Source organism: Amia ocellicauda, chromosome 3 (assembly GCF_036373705.1).
Source record: "Amia ocellicauda isolate fAmiCal2 chromosome 3, fAmiCal2.hap1, whole genome shotgun sequence".
Classification (NCBI taxonomy): Eukaryota; Metazoa; Chordata; class Actinopteri; order Amiiformes; family Amiidae; genus Amia; species Amia ocellicauda.
In genome coordinates this window covers 3,581,634-3,601,456 of record NC_089852.1, presented here as the reverse complement: position 1 = coordinate 3,601,456, position 19,823 = coordinate 3,581,634, and the positions used below count along the sequence as shown (strand labels likewise).

General features: G+C 40.4%; 2 protein-coding genes across 4 annotated transcripts; both read right to left on the bottom strand.

The window, feature by feature from the left end:
- Window positions 1–433: 433 nt before the first annotated feature.
- Window positions 434–5,270, bottom strand: LOC136732315 (caspase recruitment domain-containing protein 19-like). Of its 2 annotated transcripts, XM_066697750.1 has the most exons (6): window positions 5,145–5,267; window positions 3,962–4,101; window positions 3,715–3,871; window positions 3,077–3,145; window positions 2,168–2,236; window positions 434–1,994 (listed from the first exon to the last, which is right to left on the bottom strand). In XM_066697750.1, the coding sequence occupies exons 1-6, from the start codon at window positions 5,176–5,178 to the stop codon at window positions 1,894–1,896; spliced, it is 570 nt and encodes a 189-aa protein (XP_066553847.1). In that variant the 5' UTR covers window positions 5,179–5,267; the 3' UTR covers window positions 434–1,893. The 2 variants fall into 2 exon arrangements, with proteins under 2 accessions (XP_066553847.1, XP_066553848.1); XM_066697751.1 differs by lacking the exon at window positions 3,077–3,145 and having other exon boundaries at window positions 5,145–5,270.
- A 2,324-nt stretch (window positions 5,271–7,594) lies between these two features.
- Window positions 7,595–19,020, bottom strand: susd3 (sushi domain containing 3). Of its 2 annotated transcripts, none has more exons than XM_066697748.1 (5): window positions 18,584–19,020; window positions 15,540–15,728; window positions 10,142–10,289; window positions 9,536–9,694; window positions 7,595–8,559 (listed from the first exon to the last, which is right to left on the bottom strand). In XM_066697748.1, the coding sequence occupies exons 1-5, from the start codon at window positions 18,711–18,713 to the stop codon at window positions 8,340–8,342; spliced, it is 846 nt and encodes a 281-aa protein (XP_066553845.1). In that variant the 5' UTR covers window positions 18,714–19,020; the 3' UTR covers window positions 7,595–8,339. The 2 variants fall into 2 exon arrangements, with proteins under 2 accessions (XP_066553845.1, XP_066553846.1); XM_066697749.1 differs by having other exon boundaries at window positions 9,560–9,694.
- Between the last annotated feature and the right edge of the window lie 803 nt (window positions 19,021–19,823).

The following is a 19,823-nucleotide window of genomic DNA, read 5'->3' as shown; positions in this document are numbered from 1 at the left end:
ACACCTTTTACCTGCTTTATAGGGAATGAGATCTTATGAATCTAGTAGTGAGGCACCCTATGACTGACAATGTAAGAAGGAACTGTCTTAAAAATATACACAGATACAGCAAACAAACATTTCCAAGTAAAAATCAATCAATCATACCATGTTTGTTTATCTGAAGTCACAAATTAATCTCAGACCCTTAGATGCAATATATTGTATGTTATTATCTTTAAAATATTTCACCAATTCCAGTTGTGTATGGTTAATTAATAAACCAGACCTCTATTTTAACAGAAAACAAAAGTCATTTCTATGAATATATAATGTTTATATCACCACAAAGAAATTACAAATATAGAAAACAAGGCGAGAAAACCTTCCATAATTATTATTAATTGAGTCTTCCAGATTAATCCTTGATTACAAACAGATCTGTTCAGTATAATTGATCTGGAAATAGATATTTTATTTTAAAAAAACAAATAAAATACAAAGTTTTACCTCTCGATGTTGAAATAATTCAGATGCTTAATAATCTTTTCAGATGCTGACCGACAACATTGCATAGGAGTGTCTTGCTTAGTTTCAATACAGAAAGAGTGCATTTTATTCTCTCTAAGAGAGAAACGCTTGAGTAACAGGCTCCATAAACTCCACATTAAGTCTCTGTGAATGAGGCCCTGGTTACTCTACCTGACGTAATATATATGAGCACCAAACATATGAGCACAATGCATCAAAACAAAGGAACACACATTGAACAGCAAGCAAACTTGAACCCTGAAACAAAAATGAAAGGAATTAGAGTATAGGATCCCCAATTTGTCCAGGGCTGATAGACTAAGCACTGTGTTGTTGTAAGAGACACAGACACTCAGATGGCCAATGACAAGAATGTAGACCAATACATTTTAAGCACCACAGCTGGTGTCTCAACAGACAATCGATCTTCTGTCTTTGGGATGAACTGCTTGACGACTGAATGCAATTTTGCTTATCAAGAGATATACCCTGAGGCATACACAATACTGTAGAGCAGGGGTGCCCAAACTTTTTTATCATGAGAGCCACTCTTTGTAATGATCTCCTTCGGCGATCTCCAGTGCCGTGAGGTGGTGATGACGGTTCTCTGTCCTGTGGGTGTTGACGGTTAACATCTGCCCGGGGGGGTTTGACAGCAGTTTAACCTTGGTCCGGGGGGCGTGGGGGGTCTGACAGAACATTATTTGGTTTCCAAAAGTCTTCTCGCGACTGACTGGCAAGCACTCCACGATCAACCAGTAGATCGCGATCGATGTGTTGGGCACCCCTGCTGTAGAGCCTGATCATAGGTAGCTCATGGCTTCAAGTAGAGTTCTACCGTACTGAAAATAACTACGTTTCAAACCTATTACCTTCCCTCTAAAACGTCATTTTGTCTCAGACAGGTTACTGAACACTTTCCCTAATCCACTTAGCAGTTTGCCGAGTGACTTTCTCAACCAGACTAAAGCTGCCGTATTAATAAATATGTCAGTGCTCTTAATAGTGTGCAAGTCTTGAACCTGTACTTAACATTTGCATCTTCCAATTCCCTTTTCAGATTGAACTCATTTCCATCCTGCACTAAAGTTTAGCGAATATAGCCCTTGAGGTTTAGGGGTTTACATTTCAATAGCCACGACAGGTCATTCATACTCTTATGAAGAGTATAGCAATATTTCATAAATATTATTTTAAAAGGCCTCTTGGGGTTGGAATATGGATATAATATTACAGTTATAATAGATCATTAAAATATATATACATATTATACACATGCATAAAAAAGCAACATTTCCTACTGATGCACTTTTTTGGTAACATTATCTTTCTTGTCCTGTGCTGATTTTGGCACAAAGCTTTGGCAGGGGGCTTTAGCGATCTCTAGTCCTCGGCGTAAGATATCAATACTGCTTTAGCCCGTCTGCCCAGTCCTAGAGCAGAGAATCCAAGTATCTTCTTGGCTTCTCCAAGAGCTTTACTCTCTGAAAAACAAAGGAGCAACGCCTGAGCAAAAACAATCACATACAACATATTAACCTTATGTGATCTTTTGTATATAACAAATTAAAACGGGGAGAAAAGAAAAATGTTCCACTGACACATATTTTGTGACCTGAATTCCCTGAACAAAACTGAAAAGGAGGCAGTGACTCACCTGCACCATAATAATATAGAAAGGCGATCCCGACCGCAACGCTGAAGCAACTGATGAAGAAAAACGGACCTGAAAGGAAAACAACGTGACTGTTGCAGATCCTCACAGAAGACACAAAACCAGTCATACAAGCGCGGACAGCCTTGAGCAGCATGGAGACGTGTAACGAGCTTCATTCAATTACATGCTTAATTTATCTCACGTTCTCACAGGAACTACCGTAGAGTGTGGATTTACTAGCGTGTTTTTCTTTCCTTGATTTGTGAATTAATTTCCCTGTGCCAACTGGGGGAGATGTGAAGTAATTAAACTGCAGGAGACCCCCGGGGACACAGCGACAGGACCGCCGCAGACCAGCGATCACAGAGCCCCCGTTAATCAGCTCCCCATTACGGGAAATCTATAGCACTGCCAAGTGGCCAAATCAAACACGACTGCTGAACATGAATGGCGCGCTGCCTGCGTCACCAGATTCACTATAATTTAAAGATTTTTGTTTACTTGGCTTTTTTTTTTTCTCAATTATGCATCTCGGGCATCCATCTCCCGGTTTAAAATTGAGAAAAAGTAAGAAGTGTGGTATCCCAGGACCCATTATAAAAATGCTCAATTTTGTTTAAATAAGTCTAGTTTGCACCATTAGTCTGTCTTGGTTCACTGTCCTTTTAACAGGATGCGTCCAAATGAAAATAAGTGATAAAACCAAGACTGAGTGCGTGTAAAAGGCCTGGACGACTCTATCGAGCCTCTACATTATCGGAGGGGTCCTAAAGGATTGTGTTCATAATATTAGCAACAAATAAATAGCAAAGAAGAGCAATATCATGTGTGTGACTGGGTTTAGAAACAGACAACTGCAAACATTTGTCAAACTTAAGGTTACTAGTATGATTATGTGGTTTGATTTACCCCTGTCATTAAGAACAAATCTCTCCCTGAGGTCTGGATGAATGTTAGTTCCGTTAGGTTCGGGTGTTTCTGGGAATAAAAGTTGTAAATGGTTAGTTGCACTGCAAAAAACACAGAGCAAAGTGGCAGTAAATCAGTCTATGTTAACATCTGCCACTACGTCCAGTGCAAGATGAGTGACTGTCTACTGCTGGTTAAAATAAGGTACACTACGCATACTAATAGTGTAGCAACACGGATCTTCCACCTTGTAAAGTATCATTATGTGACACTTTTGACACAGATTCCACACACACAGTGTCTGCTTTACATTCAGGAAATGAAACTTGACAGGATCATCACAATTCAAGTTAATCTTCGGCTCTAAAGGCCACTGATCAGAACAGCTGCTATGGGATGCAGAATGAAATATGAATCAATGAAAATGCATAGATCACAGTTTGATAAATCCAAAATATATATCCGCTATTCTCTACTATCAATAAGGTCAGAATTAAGGACATGCAAGCCCGGCCATCATTCGTTACCTCGATATGGTGCAGAAATCAGGAATTCAAAGTAGGCCAATATTCCAGGCGTTAAGGAACACAGCAGCTCTCGAGACGGCTGAAGTGAACATGTTTGCCGGGCAAACTTACCCCTCTTTCTCCTTCTGCTGGGGAGGCCGAGGTAGACGTCCTCCGCGTGGATCTGTAGAGCTCTGTAGAGTTCGTGACAGGCCTCCTCGCCTTTCTGCGTCAGGTGACCCAGGAGCTCGGCCAGTCGGACACCCGTGGGGACTTTCAGGTTCCTGAACTAGGGAGCACAGCAGAGCTAGTGTTGGTCCAAGACCTTCAGGGGAAACCAAGCAGGCTCTTAAAACGGAGCAAAAGGGAGGCGTCTTACCTTGTGCGCCTCCTTGTCACTCAGGATTTGAGGGTAAATTCGGTTCAGCTGCAGAACCAGTTTGTCAACCAACTCTGTGTTGAGCCTCTTGTCACACCTCAGAAACTGGCAGTCCTGGACCAGCTGATCATGGTAGCTGTCTGCCAATCAGAAGGATAGTAACACAATAATATGTGTGTGTGTATATATATATATATATATATACACATTATATAACTTACTTTTCCTGATTGATAATATAATATCACCAGTTTAACACTTTCAATTAGGTAAGTAAACAGACCTAGACATGGCACAGCTGTTAATAGCGCTTTTATAGGGGGCTAATCCTCCTCTGGGTTTATCATCTCTTGTTGTCCCTTCATTTGTTTTGGGGAATGACTGTCCAACAGTTTTAATGTCAGCCGTGTTTGGCGTTTGAGCCTCCATACACCTGCATGTTGTGTAAACCAGCCATCATTTAGGAAACGAGTTGGGTCACATTTGTTATCATATTAAAACATGTTCCTGCTTATGAGCAGCTGCCATTTGAATTGCAATATTTCATACAGATGCAAAGTGCGTATCAACAGTCTGTGTCCATGCTTTACAGGCAGTTCAAATAACCGATCGTATGTGTGTGTTGGTTAGTTGAACTTGTTCCACTGTTTTCTCCTCAAAAGACAGACGCCTTCATTGCGAGTCACTCCGGACTCATTGCGGCTGAAGCTGCATAATGTCGACACATTCAAGTGACGAGTCCATTTTATTAACATGCTGTATTTATATGCAGGGAATTACTATTCAAATTACGGCTGCATACATTACAGTTTCAAGTGCACTCACAGTTGCTAGCCCATTAACCATATGGACTTTCAAACAATACGAATTACTGCAAGTTTGTTTCCTCCTGCTCTCAAACTGACGCATCTATTTCTCCCATTTTGCGCACTATTTTCGCACAATCAGAGAACCAGACCAAGGCAGCAACCCTTCCCACTTGACCAGTCACTCTGGAGCAGCTGCTCCCATTAAACGGGTGAAAGAAGTGCCGGACAGTTCAGCGCGCAGCTGAGGGCGCATTTACAGCAACAAGTCCTGCGTCCGCAGCGCCGCCGCCCGTGAAAGCGGCTTCAGCGCAATATCGCCCTGTTTGCGCACAAGAGACGGGACTCGGACGCGCAGCGCGGTTAGGACCACAGACCTGACATAGTGGACGATCCGCAACTTCTCTCCATTTATGGCGGCTCTCGTCTCTCGCTTCGCCCACTTCCTCACTTCTCGTCCCTCCCGTGACGGCAGGTCGCGTTCGTGCTGCGCAGATGTGCGCAGGTCTGCGCTGCTCCACCAATGGGAGCGCTGGGATTGTGCGGACCTGCGCAGGTCTGTCCGCCGCGCTGGGCCGCTTCCACGGCGCGTCACGGCATGCAAACCAAGGGCGTGTGAAGAAATAAAAATAAACGTGGCCTGCAATATTTGTTTCCCCGACACATATTTCAATATTTTACAGTCTTAATCGAGTCATTTGCCAATCTCACTCTTTTGCAAATACTTTCACACTAATGAGCAAGAGGCTTAATTGCCAGAGGAGACTGTAAATCCTGCTTGCTTTTGTTCATTTGTTGCATATATATATATATATATATATATATATATATATATAGTATTCAGGTGAAGGTGACCACTGTTGGTCAAGAAGAATTCACTATGAGTTAATTGCATACAATTCAAACTACAATTTATAATGGAATTGCATTTCAAGTCTCTTTTATGAATGTACATTATTTTTCTTCTTCTTCGTCTTAATATTATTTTATGAATAATATTATTATTAATAATAGTAATCATCATCAGTATATTCATCATAATAATGCCAACGCGGAAATGCTTCTTCATTTCAGACATCCGAACAGAAGCCATGTCCGGTGTCGGCCAGAAGATGGCGCCCTTCTTCATGATCATTTCAAATCTCCATTTTGCGCGCCTGTCTGTTGCAGTGGACGGCCGCGCAGAGCTGCAGGAGAGAGCAACATGTCCACTTGGCCACAGTCTGCCGGACATAATGAGATTCACTAATACATGCATCATTTATCAGTCTATTTATCTGTGGTTACAATGTAGGCCGTAGTAGAGACACACAGCTCCATCCTCCAATAATATAATCTAATCACAGCAAACATGGATCACAGTTTGACGTAATAAACAGTAGTCTAATAACTGTATTATTTCGGTAGGTTTGAAAGGGGATCCCTTTTTGTTCTTTCATTAAATATTTTTCTGATAAAGAAGCCCTGAATTGTACATCATTTCACTCAGATGAAAAGACAGCTAAGACATTGTGCAGTATACCTTAGTATTCTTTACTTAACATTGTTGTGAACAGTTAGATAGGGCTCTGTCTGGTGCACTTAAATTAGCTGACACACATACCTGTTCTGTGAAGGTAGGAAACAGCTTTGTTTATTCATAAAAAGCACACAGCCGGCAGAGATACAATTTAAAGTGAATGCAAAAATAACAAGGGGAAATTTTGAAAAGTGGAAAATCATAGATATGGAAATCTGAAGAACCACAATGAAGAGCTTCCTGTTTGAATCTAGGTGTTTATAATTACTCATGTCCATACTTGGGGATTTTATGATTAACCTTTCTCCTGTCACGGAAATGAAAAGTAATGATAATTGTACCGCGAGGGAACTGAATTTGAACATGCCTTTAAAAAGTGGAATACTTTTGTGAGCACTGTAAGGAAGAAATAGAAATATATATTTCATCGGAATTGTGTACTAAAATATGAAACCCGTAGGAAACCTCTAAATCATGGTCTATTTAGTTAACGAGCCATTTTTCAACCAATGAAACAGAGCATCTGTTCAGACTGTACCTGTAGTACAGCAGCCGATCTGGGCTGCTCAGCTCTCTTATTCACTCTCTGATTAAACTCTGCTCCCTCCTGCTCCTGTTTACATATGTATTTTTAGCATTTCTATAATTTTACTGCAAAGTCTCCTATGCACCCCCCCAAGCACATACCTCAGACAATTATATTATGACAGCACTTTCTAGCTCATTGTACTGGGGATGTATGTTGTATTCTGTACTGACAGTATTATTGCACTTTGCAATGCTTTGAAATATGTATTTTGTAAAGTTGCTCTGGGTGAAGGAAATCAATAAATAATAATAATAATAATAATAATAATAATAATAATGTCTGACAATACTGTATGGCCAGCAGTGATGGACTGTTATTGTAAAAGCCCTTTCATCTGGCAACACGATAACACACAATGCTGGATGCAGAACGCAGTAGTTCTGAAAGGGACAGAAACCCATGTCATGGCCTGCTCCCAGTTCTGATGTTTTGCTCTGCTTTTCATTTCTGTTATCAACTTAGAGCACTCAAATGTCCAGTATAGATCTAGAACAGCACTGAAACAGAATATTGAATGTTAATATTGAGATAGGAGCCCCAACTTTACTGCCACCCCCTAATATTGACCCATGAGAGATCGCTATTCCCTTACGGGAGAGTGGTTTTGTGTTCCATCAACAAAGCCGTCGCCTACAAAATAGCGTAATCTGAACATGCAAAAACCATGAAAATAAAATACACAACTTGGACTTGTTGTGAAGGATCAAGTATACACCAGGTAAATTCTCAAACTGTTGCTTTTTAATATATAGTTGAATATCAACTATTAACAGGATGTATCTTAAGGGAACTATCCTGCTATTAGACATACAAAGACAAAAAAAAATCGTAATTCTTCAAAATGATATACAAGCAAGCACTTAACATGATAGTTAACCTAATCCTTACAGACACTATGGACAATATACAGTATATTCAGCAGTAAAAACAATGTTTCCAATCTGATTGTTTAATTCAATTAACAGGGTAGATGTTATTTCTTTTAATTACGTTTCCTACGCAATCTCACTGCCTTTTGTGTGCGTTTTCCACAGGAATATTGATACACACAGCTTCTCTAGACTGATATCATTTAGATTTTTTCTCTCCTTCTCTCAGGAGTGAGATCCAATCGTCTGCCTGTTTACGAAGCAGTGCCAACTGTGTTCATAAACTCACAAGGGAAAAACATGGTGTAAAACTTACACTTATCTTGTTTTTTTTTCATTATTTTGTGTGCAACTTTCACAACCAAAATCTATAAAAGACGAGAGTTCCCTTGCACCGCCCCATAAACTGACATTCTCCATTCACAAAATCATTCACTCCTCATTAGTCAGCCGTACAGGGTCTGTACAGTGAAAAGATCTGGAAAGGGATTCCAAACAGCTTAAGGCAGTCTTTTCGTAAAAAGTGCAAAGTTCTTGGTGATGTCCAGTGAGAGTCAACTTTAAGGCACGCGTGTTACAAAACCGGATCCCCTTCCTACACAGGCATGGCATGGAAGTGCTGCTTCTGCTTGCTGAGCGGATGCCTGCAGTTTCCATAGACGTCTACGAAACTGGCCCCGCTGACAGCAGCAATGTCACATTCTCGGGGGACGTACTTGCTGGGGATTCTGGTCTTCTGTGGCTTAAAAATGACAGGCAGGTTGTGTCCTCTACAGGGGACAGGAAAGCTCACCTCTTTGTGATAGTCGTGACACCTGCAAGAGAGACAGATGGAAAGTCTCATTATTTCATACTGTACTGACAGCCCTGTGCAATAGCAATCCAGTAACTTGGACAGCAAAGTTTGCAACGCTAGGAATATAAGAGAATAAAAATAGAACATTCTCATTGACCTTTATGATTATTCCCACCGCACAGAGATCAATGCTTTTTAGAGCATTTCGTGTTTACGGAAAAGGCATTTCAATATCTTAAAACGGTGATTCTCTTAAGACAACAGAGCAGCAACATCGGCCGAGGATATCCGTGATGTGAAAATAGAACTGGGAATCAGAAATCCCACACTGATCACTCACGTTTGGTTCACAGAGTTCAGATGAAATCACTCTCACTTTGGGGATAGGGGGATGGGAAGCCATGGTGTCCACACACATTTAAATTAACCACTTTTCTCTTTCTTTATAATGTTTCTGAGTTTCAGTGAGGCAGGAGAAAGGGGCTCTCGAACATTCATTACCTCTTTTTCGCTCTCAGTGCTCTCATTATTTACACACTGTGCCGAATATTGCTGAGAAAGCTCATTAATTTCCAGCAGAGAAAGCACCTTGACTAACCTTTGTCTATAACTTACAATGGCAACAGCAATTCATGAAGGCAAGGGAGTGTGTGTGTGTATGATTCTCAAAAAAAAAGTTGAAAAGTAATGTTTAAATGTTGAAGGATAATAGAAAAAACTAAAAAACTGAATGCAATTATATGCCCCTTTAGAAAGTGGTGTTTTTTGCTCATGCACAGCACAGACAGTGTAAAGGGAATTCATGTTTTATTACAGTAAACCCAATCAAAAATGGTGACTGAAAACAAAAGTACAAGAACTAAATACACCTTCATAAACTGTAATAATTTCTAGACCAGCACAACACTTTGTGATTTAAAATTTCCATCAGCAGGATTTTGTTCATCTGACGCCGAGCGCAGCTTCATTTCCTGAGTGTGAGTCTGAAAGCTCACCTGCAGAAACCCTGATTATCATACCCAGCGTTTCTCAGCTCCGCCCCGGTCTTCTCCTTGACTGTGTTATTGTTGTTGTTTCTGCCTTTGTGTCCATAGTACGAGGATCGCATATCTTCGAGCTCTTCGCACTCACTCTGGTACCACAGCTGCACCTCCCTGGAAAAAAGGGAAAGATTTACTACAGTTCCCTTGTTTTTATAGCCCACTGTAATGCAGTTCTTTATAGAAGCACCTTTCCTTATGATTACCATTATAAAATCATCATTGCGTATAAAGGCAGTGCTGACAGCTGTTTCCTGGGTTGTAATTCCACCGGCAGGATGCGCATCACGTTCCACAATATCCCTGAAGCCACTTTAATCATGTTTATAAACGACAAATGCCAGAACCTGACGCTGGTGGTTGGTTCATGGTTTCTAAATCTATAACAGCTTTGTAGAAACTCCACTCAGGCCGGACTGTTCATTCCCCCGTGACAGACGAGCACAAAGAGTCAAATCTCCTTCTGAGGAAACTAAATTGCTGTAATCATGTCGCTCGAGGCAGACAATTCAGCAAAATGACTTACAGAAACTAAAAAACACCCGTAGTAGCACCCCTCACCTTTCCTGTCGTCTTCGGTCTCCTTTCTTCACACATTTGACCAGGCAGCAGGTGAGAAAGGCCATCGACATCAGCAGGATGATCGCACAGCTCACAATGGACGCGATCACGGCCACTTTAAATCCAAAATCTTCATACCTGGACAAAGCTGAAAACAACCCCAAAATTACTATCATTCCCCACCCAATGACTAGGCATGAAGGAAAATGTAGTTTATTAAGTAAGCAGATGGACTGCCAACAAATAAACAAATATCCAAGGGACATTGGATATTTATATACACAAATATTGTATCAATATAGTACATTAAATAATTACTATCTATCTGCTACTCTTAAAGGAGAATTTCACCTCTGACATTTCCCAGCCACTGTATCATTATTACTATGTTGCATCTCATACAGTATCCCTAAAGAAACTTTAAGCATGGAAACATCTTAACAGGGTACATTTAAGGGACTTAATTTGAGCACTTTCCCCATGTTTATAAAATCCATTTACTTTGCCCTGATACCCCAAGGTTTGAATACAACACCACACCTCCCCGTGTATTAGCATAATTTCAGTGCACTTTATTCATCTCATCACCGGAAACGTATTTAAGGGATGGGCTTCCTGTGGTGTCTCTTCTGCTCACAGTCTTAACCATTCAAACTAAACAGAAACAGTCGTCTCTCAGCTATGTAACAGGAAGTAAGTTACAGTTTTTGAATTATGCAATTGAGAGGCCTTCGCAAGCATGGCATTCAATTGCTCTGCCGGTACACAATTGCGCTTAGCTACGAGATGTGTTTGCAGGCTTTTTGCCACAAATAGAGTTTATAAACTGAGGTTCGGGAGAAAGACGACCCCCATCCCGCGCCTGACTCCCTCCCTCGTATCTCCCACCCTCCCAAGTAGGGTTGGCCGTGCACCAGCTCCGGAGCCCGAGCAGAGCTGGACAGTTTTTGTTAGTTGTGCTCTGGAGCCCGAATGGAGCTGTAGCTGAGGTCATGGAGCTGCTCAGCTCTCTTCCATTAAACTCTCGCAGATATTAAGTAACGTTTTCTTGAATTAACGAAATATATAACTTCATAGGTATCCTTGTGTGTTAAATAAGATCAGTCCTCACTCCAGCTATTAGTACATAATACACTATTTTTCATTAATTGTAATTTTATGACACCTTCACTTTCTCAGTAATTCTGTAATCTCTTGTGAACCACTTGCAAAACAAGGAAAGTCCATGCTAACTCTACAGTTTTAAGTATCTCCAAATTATTTTATTTCAACCAAATTCTTCATCTGCCTAAATTAAGCTAATTTTATAGCTGTCTGTTATCTGAAATGTCCTGACTTTAGTTTGTCCAAAAGCTGGTTGCCAGGGAGTTAGGGTCACATGCAGGAGTCATGCCCCCTGCACCTTGTTTGCCACTAGGGTTGCCACTTTTGAGATACGAAAATACCGGACACCTGGAGGTGGGGTATTGGTGAAATGTCAACCGAGGGGGGGTGCTGGCATTAATTAATATGGAGCTGGTCCCCCCTTTGATGCTACTCTTCTGGGAAGGCTTTCCACTAGATGTCTGAACATTTGTTGAGAGGATTTTCTTCCATTCAGCCACATGAGCATCAGTGAGGTCAGGCACTGATGTTGGGTGATCAGGCCTGGCTCACAGTCAGCGTTCCAATTCATCCCAAAGGTGGGACGGGGTTGAGGTTAGGGCTCTGTGAAGGCCAGTTGAATGTTTCCACACCGATCTCCACAAATCACTTCTGTATGGACCTGCTTTGGGCACAGGGCATTGACATGCTGAAACAGGAAAGGGCTAGAATGGCATTGTATGCTGTAGCATTAAGATTTCCCTTCAGTGGAACTAAGGGGCCAAGCCAATTAGAAGGGGTGTCCACATACGTCTGGCCATGTAGTGTAAAAATACCAGGCAGTCGGGTAAAATACTGGCCGCATGGCAACTCTAATTGCCACAGACATCTTTACAATTTTCTACTTTTTCATGCTTGAATGGTTAAACAGATGTTTGTTATTAATAGTTTGGTTTGGTTAAACAGTTATTTACATAAAATAAGTATAAAATAAACGTTATAAATAATGATCCCATCAAAGTTTGCACTGTTTATTGTGGCTCCGGAGCTGGAGCTGGTTAAAAGCAGCCAGAGCCGCAGTGTGGAGCTGCACCGGAGCCAGCAAACCTGGAGCCCTCCTACCCTACTCCCAAGCATAAGGATCCGCAGCTCCTTGGCTCATTCCACCTAGTGTTTTTTTTTTTATGGCTTAGTCCTCATGGCCAGGTCATTGTTCCCTTAGTCATATGAGCATGCTAAACATGTGTTAGAATATGGCTTACTATGGTAAAGTGTAGTGTGATGTACCATGTTAAAATTGTAAAATCAAAGTAAAAGCCATGGTAAAACCAATAGCAAAAATGAGGCAAAATCATATTAAACATTTTAAAACCATGGTAAAAACATGGTAAAAACACACTTGTTCTCACAAGCAGGCTAATAAAGATCTTGCAAGAGAACAAGACTCTTTTTTAAAGTGAAATATGAAATATGTTTTTAATAGTTAACTATCACATTTTATTACTTGAATTCACTATTTTATCACAGATATTTTATTAATTTGTTTGGGTGTTTTAAGGGATGGTTTAAGTTTTACAATTTTAATACTGGGAATCTAGTGGGATTTTTATAAGCAACTGTAGTTTTAATATCATAATTGAACATCTGTGCACATTATTTATTAAAATACCGGATATCTCCGTTTACCAAAGGTGGTGGCAGAGGTAATGTCATATAATAAACCTGAACCTGTCTGGTTTATTATAAATGTGTCAGATAATTACAATAATTTCTCATAACTTGAAATATCTTATATTAAAGTATATAGATTATGTAGCATACCATTTAAACCCTAAAGGTATTTATTTTAAGCAAATCAACAGCCAATTATAGAGAATTTATTGATGCAAATGTAACATTACATAGGGTTAAATCATAGTACTATGTGTTTTGTGTTGTTTTTTTACTAAATGGCTCTGTTATGGTGGTTGGCAACCCTATGTCATGTATAGTTAAAAAAAAAAAAAAAAAACTCAAGCAATCGAGAAAATCTTTTGTACACACCAGAATTGCCGAAATTCTTAAGAAATCGAATAAAATCTGACCATCTGGGGAGGGCTGTCAGTATTCAAGAGCTTGAAAGCAACATAGCTGCTACTTCTGCGTGCGAGCAATCAATTGTTTTTTGCACTGACTCTGCACCTGCACGGGTACAGTTGGTGTCTCCCACACAGGAAGTTGGTATTTCCTCTTTCTGTTTAAAAAATACTATGAAAAGCATTTGAAACTAGAACTACTTGTATTATTTCAAGAGCCTCCTTAAATATATCAGCAAGTTTAAAGAGTTTCTTTGTATGCACTATGAAAGCTTCATCATCTGTCAACGACGGGGTTTTGAGTACTGCGTTTGATTTAGTAGAGCTGGGGAAATCAAGGGGACAGACTTTTTTGCAATAAACTGCACAAGTGATTCATGCATTATGCAGCATTTTATTCAATCAGCAATCAATGTTATATTCACAAGCTATGCTTAATGTAGTCAGAAAGACTTATCAGTCAATAGCTCATCGCAGTGTACAGTCTGAGCAGTCCTATAGTACTGTGTTTCTCTCTAATCATTTATATTTGGAGGTGCAAAGAAGAAAAGCTTCATATTTGCATGTCAGACCATGTGAAAAAAAGGGGAAACACTTTCTCCCACTAACATTCCTTCAAACTAAAATCTTATGCCACATCTCAGATTCAATAATTCACCTCCACTTACGCTAGTTCTAGATCTGTGATCATCGGAGTTCCCTGCGTTCTTCCTTACTGAATGTTTTAAATGCTGTTTTTCTAATCAGGATTCCAGTGCTGTGCAAATATGTGATCCTCATGCCCAGCAAAGCTCCTTCAACACGGTATAGTTAATGTCTCCTACTGTTCTTTGTGGAGATTAAAATAGAATGCACAACAGTATGTATCCAGTTTAAACCATTTCACATCCATAGTTGCGTTTCTGAAGACAATCAAGGCAATGTTCTGGGCCTTGACACATCTACACAATTAATCTGGAACTTAAGTATTCAAACTCCTAGTATTCGTCATCAATACTTAAATCTATTAAAGATTACCTTTGTGAAGGCATATGAGAATAGCTGCAGATTGCATATAATTCCCAGTCAATTATTTATAGACTTACAAGAGGTCCTAGATGCTTAGCAAAGAAAATGACTCCCAAACAACAGCACTAGCTAACACTCTCACCCTGGAACAAAGTCTGTCAGAGATTATGTATTAAGGCAAAACAGGGAGTCAAAAATGGTGTAGTGGTGTGCGCAGGTTGGACCCCCCCCCACCTCAGACTAGTTGTTTTTCTGAGTTGGAAGTGAACTTCAGGAGATGGGCCTCTTTCTGCCTAGGCCTGAGGTCACGAGGTGAACACAATAACTCAATGAAGCTTGTCTGTTTGTAGGAGTGCAGACCATACAAGGATATGAAATGGTTAAAACACAGGCTGTGAGGACACACGTGCACGGATGGAGAAAGGACCTCTCGTGACAGAGAAACAAGCTGCTCTCTAGTTTATCTTATAAATTGCAGCAGCAATCATCCTCGCAATTTGTGGAAGATGACAAAAAATATGACTAAGGGTACTAAAGAAACCAACAGCTAGTGTCCTGCTCGATGTAATCGGTTTACATTACAGAGAATAATGCAGAGGCAAGATGTTCCAATCTGTGAAACTACTTTGAAAGTAGGGCTTATTTTCTTTTGTCCTTTCGTGCAGGTGTGAGAGCAGATCTTTAATGCTACCGACAAGTTTTGATTCATTACAAAATCCCAGGGACGCACTCAATTGAAAGAGGGCCCATTGGAATACGTCCACCGTCGTTAGATTGCTTTGACATTCTAGTATTCAGAAGAAGCAATCTTATATAACATACTGCAAAGGGAAAGACACACAAATGAATGCTTCCTCATGCATTCTGATTGACCTTTTCAATAATGAGCACCTCAGAAGCCCGAATACCTTGCTGGAGATGTAGCAGAGCACTTAAAAGGGGAACATTTGAACATGCCAGGAGAAACCGTTCAGGCATCATATTTTCTCTCTTGTGAATTATCTAGTTAGCTGGCGCCGTTTGACCCTGAATTTGAAGCGGAGGAGGAAAGCTCTGATGGCTGATGCAAACAATCAGTTCATGTACACATAATTGTAGCCCTTACCGACTCCAGGTTCCACTCAAGTGACAGTGATGGATGGATAACCCACTCCTGCTTTCAGAAGGTCAGAGGGCAAGGCAGAGCCGAATGAAAAGCACACGACTGGGATAAAAGCGACCGTGTTTCTTACGTTTGCACGATGGAGCGCCTGCCGTCCACTGTGTGCTGTTGCTTCGCCAGATACACGACACGACACCATCACCCACAAGCCGGTGCTTGGTGGGGCACTGGAAGGAGATCACGGTGCCAATACTGGTGCCGTTGCCGTGGACCAGCTTCAAGGTACCCAGGGAGGGTGAAGGGATTGGGTTGCACTGCTCTGGAAATAAAAGTGGGTCAATATTAGTGGATGATGTAGTGCTGATGTTCTCCTGAGGCTCTGGGCTTAGATCCATAGTTATAACACTTGGGGTGTCTCAGTGCATGTCTCCATAATTCAGTCTCTGCTGGCCTGATTTCAACTTCAAACACTCACCTCTGACAGACTATGAAGTGAGACACCTCAGGAAATTAGTGATCCAACATCAAGCCTTGTAAACTTGTATCAATACAAATAATAATAATACAAATATAACAAAACCAAGCCTAGCAATGCAACGGGGAACGAGTGATCTGTCAAACCATCAGACTGTAGAAACTGTCAGGTGCCTTCATGCCCAGGTAGATTCACAATATAATATATTATACTGAAAACTGTTCTACCTCAAAGTGTTTATGAAGTACAGCTTTTCAGATGACTTTAAGACTTATCTCCTTTCAATAATCTCTTTAAGACATGTTTAAATTACACCTGTAGGTCAATCCAACCTTCTGTTTTACTACAAAGTTAATAACTATATGGTATGGATGTTTTTTTATTTTATTACTGTTGTAGTTGCTACAAGTCCTACATTGTATAGTAGGGTTTTTATGAAACCTGGTAAGTCCCATTAATAAAGACATTAATGTGTAAGTGCAGTGTAGAAAATAGAAAGATAGTAAATGCTTAAGTAACTCTTGCTCACATAGGCGAAACCCAACGGTCACTCAAGGTAATTTTTAACAGCTGGTTATGCTTTAAAATCAGCACAGTTCTCAAACTGCTACCATGTTGTTTTTTCTGCAGGTGTAAGCACAGCTCTGGAAAAAAATAACTCTTGATGTGTACTGCAATATTTCCAGCTGTAAAGACAATTGAGAGGACAAACCCTTTTTGTTCTTTTGTCTTCCATGCTCAGTGCAGTTATCTACAAGTACCACAAGAGGTCACAGACTTTCTATTAGATAAACATATATCATTGATTGACAGCATTCATCCTGAGGAAACTGTGAGACATAATCAAACATAGCAGTTTAATCACATATAACAATGACCATGAGTGATTCTGAACTGAACAGATTTTTCAGTATTGGTGTATTTATTTTGTGTGGTTTGTTCTTTTTTACACTAGCTCATGGAGGTACACAATGTAGACTGGTAGACTGAAAGAAAGACAGACATTTCACTTATGCAGCATCAGATCATTACAGAAGTGACATTAACGCATGTCTGAAAGAGAATATTGCATAATATGGGCCATTCTTCTCTTATCCTGTTAACCCACATTGACGAGACAGAACTTCACACATTTACAGTTAAATTGCAGCTTTGTGTCTTTGCAGCTTTGAGGACAAATAATATAATATGTTCCCCTGTTTATGTATTTGTACCAAAGTGATATCATTAGTACACTTCCACTGCTGTGACAATTCTTTTGTGGGTTACTAAAATATCTATTCAAATGTTTTTATTACCAAGTCCTCTGAAATCAAAAATGAAATGTTGTGTTAATGGATACAAAAGATACAAAATTCTAAGCAAATTAAGGCTTTTGCATTGCAGTTAACAATGTAGTGCCTTACATTCATTTCCTGAAAGCTGAGTCATATGTTTCCACTTGCTGAAAACTTGACAAGCATAAGCTAGCCCTTGACCACAAACACGAACTAAATAACCTTCTCGAAAACATCAGCAGCAGCTTTCAAACCACTCTTAGGTTGATTATATACTCGCACACACGCATACACTTATAGTTAAAATGGTTTATTTTATATTAAAGTTAGAGAAATTCAAGGATACAAGCAAATAGTATTCAGTTTTGCCATTTCACAATAAAGTTTAAGTCTATTGTACACTTTCTTCACATTCCTCTTGTCAATGCACAGAAACACTACAGCGTCCATACTGCATGGCATGCTTCACTGATATCTCACACCAACTTTTGCTAGTGAATGAAGAGTTAACAGACTAAGTAACAGATAACCCTCAAAACAGTACCTATCCATCATACACATCGTTTTTCTTCTTCTCCATGTAAACTTCTGAGATGAAGCAAATAGAGACGTTGAAATATCGGATGGATGGAGGTGGCTTTGATGGTGAGGGGGCGGACTGTTGAAAACTGAAGATACACGAAAACATAACTGAAAAGATCACTGATATACTGGCACAAGATCAAACTTATACTATTAACCCCCCACATCACCATTCCGGTATGCATGTAGCAAATAATATAAGCTGTTCCCTTGTTCATGTATTTGTACCAAAGGGCTATCATTGGTACACTTCCATTGGTGTGAGCAGAATTTAAAACCTATTATTATTATTATTATTATTATTATTATTATTATTATTATTATTATTATTATTTTAAATCTAGAAACGAAGTGTGCAGAATGAACGCAGGTGCAACAATACACACCTTCTCCCCTCACATACAGACACTAATATATTGTATTGCTAAAGCAACATGTATCCATTTTAAACGAATACATTGTAAACTGGTATTTCACATAACTAACCACAACAATGCAAATAACAACGATCACTGAAATAACTGTCCAACACCGGCAGCATATGGTTAAGTTATAATAACTGCTTCCTTTAGAGCCCAATGTACGGCTTCTTCACAACTTTTCAAACCACGATTGCTTTAGTCAATGCATGCATCCACACACAAGAGTGAAGCATGTCGTTTGTAAACACATCTAACAGCGTTTGGCCAAGAAACACCATGCAGGTACAACTACATCTCAGAAAGCCCATTTAAACCAAGGACAACACATTTCAACACCCCCCCCCCCGCTTTGGTCGTGATGATGCGGTAAATAAGATGAAACGCAGTGATCGCAGCCCTGCCGGGTCCCCATGCTTACCTGTGTGGCTGCGGCCACGGGTCCCATCCGCGGGAGCCCCCATTGTCCTTGAAACATCCACCACTGAAGCGGTTACTGTTGTCATAGCCGGCCCGGAGACAAAGCTACCTGGATCTCCTCCGTGTACCATACAAGAGTGGCCAGCAAAAAAACACAACACGCACAAATATCAGTAGACAACCACTTGTGCGGAGAGGCGGCTGCAGGTGGATGCGGTCTGGCTGCGGTCCTGCCCGGCGGCGTGCGCAGGCTTTAATGATCCATCAGGCTCTTTTTGCATTGCGAGCTATTAACGCTGCAGAAAGGGGATGCATCACGTCCCCGGAGATCCTCCCCTGTCTTTAAGCGGTTCACCCGACAGCGACCGTCCCTCAGCGTGCTGTATTAGTCACACACACCCTCTCCTCCCCCAGCACCATTTCTGAGACAAGACAGGCTTCCTGTCGCTCCTTCCTCCACATCGTTTCTGCGCGGAGTTCACTCGTGTAAGGGGATGCAGCGCTCTCTGCTTTACCGGCACATATTGCTCCACCTCACTTTGTTTTTATCTTCCTGCCTAAAACACGTAGAGTACTTTTTTACTTTGCAACAAATTGAATACATGCATTTGATATGTTGCGCAAAGATTTGGCCTTTGTGGGTTATTTGATTTTAAATGCAAATGCACAATTGTTTGAGCTGCTCATAGGTTTGGTCGTTCCCGTATTTCAGAAGGTGTGAACTGTTCTGCACAGGTGATGCATAGTTAAATACATATATACATACACAAATAAATACATTAATAAACAAACAAACAAACAACCTGCTGTGGGAGTTCATGTTCGAGGTACGTGTTTAATGAGTAGGAGCAGTTGCCAAACAAAAGGACTTGGATCCGACTGAAGCCCTGGGATTTCAGCAGCAGCAGTAATAGTTATGATGCTGCTCAGATAACATCCCGCCTGAGCAACAGGGGTTATATAATTTCTGCTCAATCGATAAACGGTAGAAATGTCATTACATTATACAAGTGGGACATGAGAATGTGAATATTTATAAGCCGTTTATATACCTTTGTTAAGTAAACCCTGCGTATCCCGTTTGGAAATGACACTATACAAGGGAGAAGACCCTTTTTTGGAGGGGGGGCATATTTGATCACAAAAAGTACATAAAGGCTCAAACGTCATATATATTGGTGACTCATTTATATACATAATAATATTTACAAATGTGATTCCAATTTAATTTGTGTTATAGG

Excerpts from the sequence above, each read along its gene's own strand:
- LOC136732315 (XM_066697750.1), bottom strand. The coding sequence starts at position 5,178 with ATGGAGAGAAGTTGCGGATCGTCCACTATGTCAG. Across the intron at positions 4,102-5,144 it reads CGGATCGTCCACTATGTCAG|ACAGCTACCATGATCAGCTG; the intron begins GTCTGTGGTCCT and ends TCTGATTGGCAG. Across the intron at positions 2,237-3,076 it reads ATTTGTTCTTAATGACAGGG|GTCCGTTTTTCTTCATCAGT; the intron begins GTAAATCAAACC and ends TTTTCCTTTCAG.
- susd3 (XM_066697748.1), bottom strand. The coding sequence starts at position 18,713 with ATGGTACACGGAGGAGATCCAGGTAGCTTTGTCTCCGGGCCGGCTATG. Across the intron at positions 15,729-18,583 it reads CCGTGGCCGCAGCCACACAG|AGCAGTGCAACCCAATCCCT; the intron begins GTAAGCATGGGG and ends TTTTATTTCCAG. Across the intron at positions 10,290-15,539 it reads AGGCGCTCCATCGTGCAAAC|CTTTGTCCAGGTATGAAGAT; the intron begins GTAAGAAACACG and ends GGTTGTTTTCAG.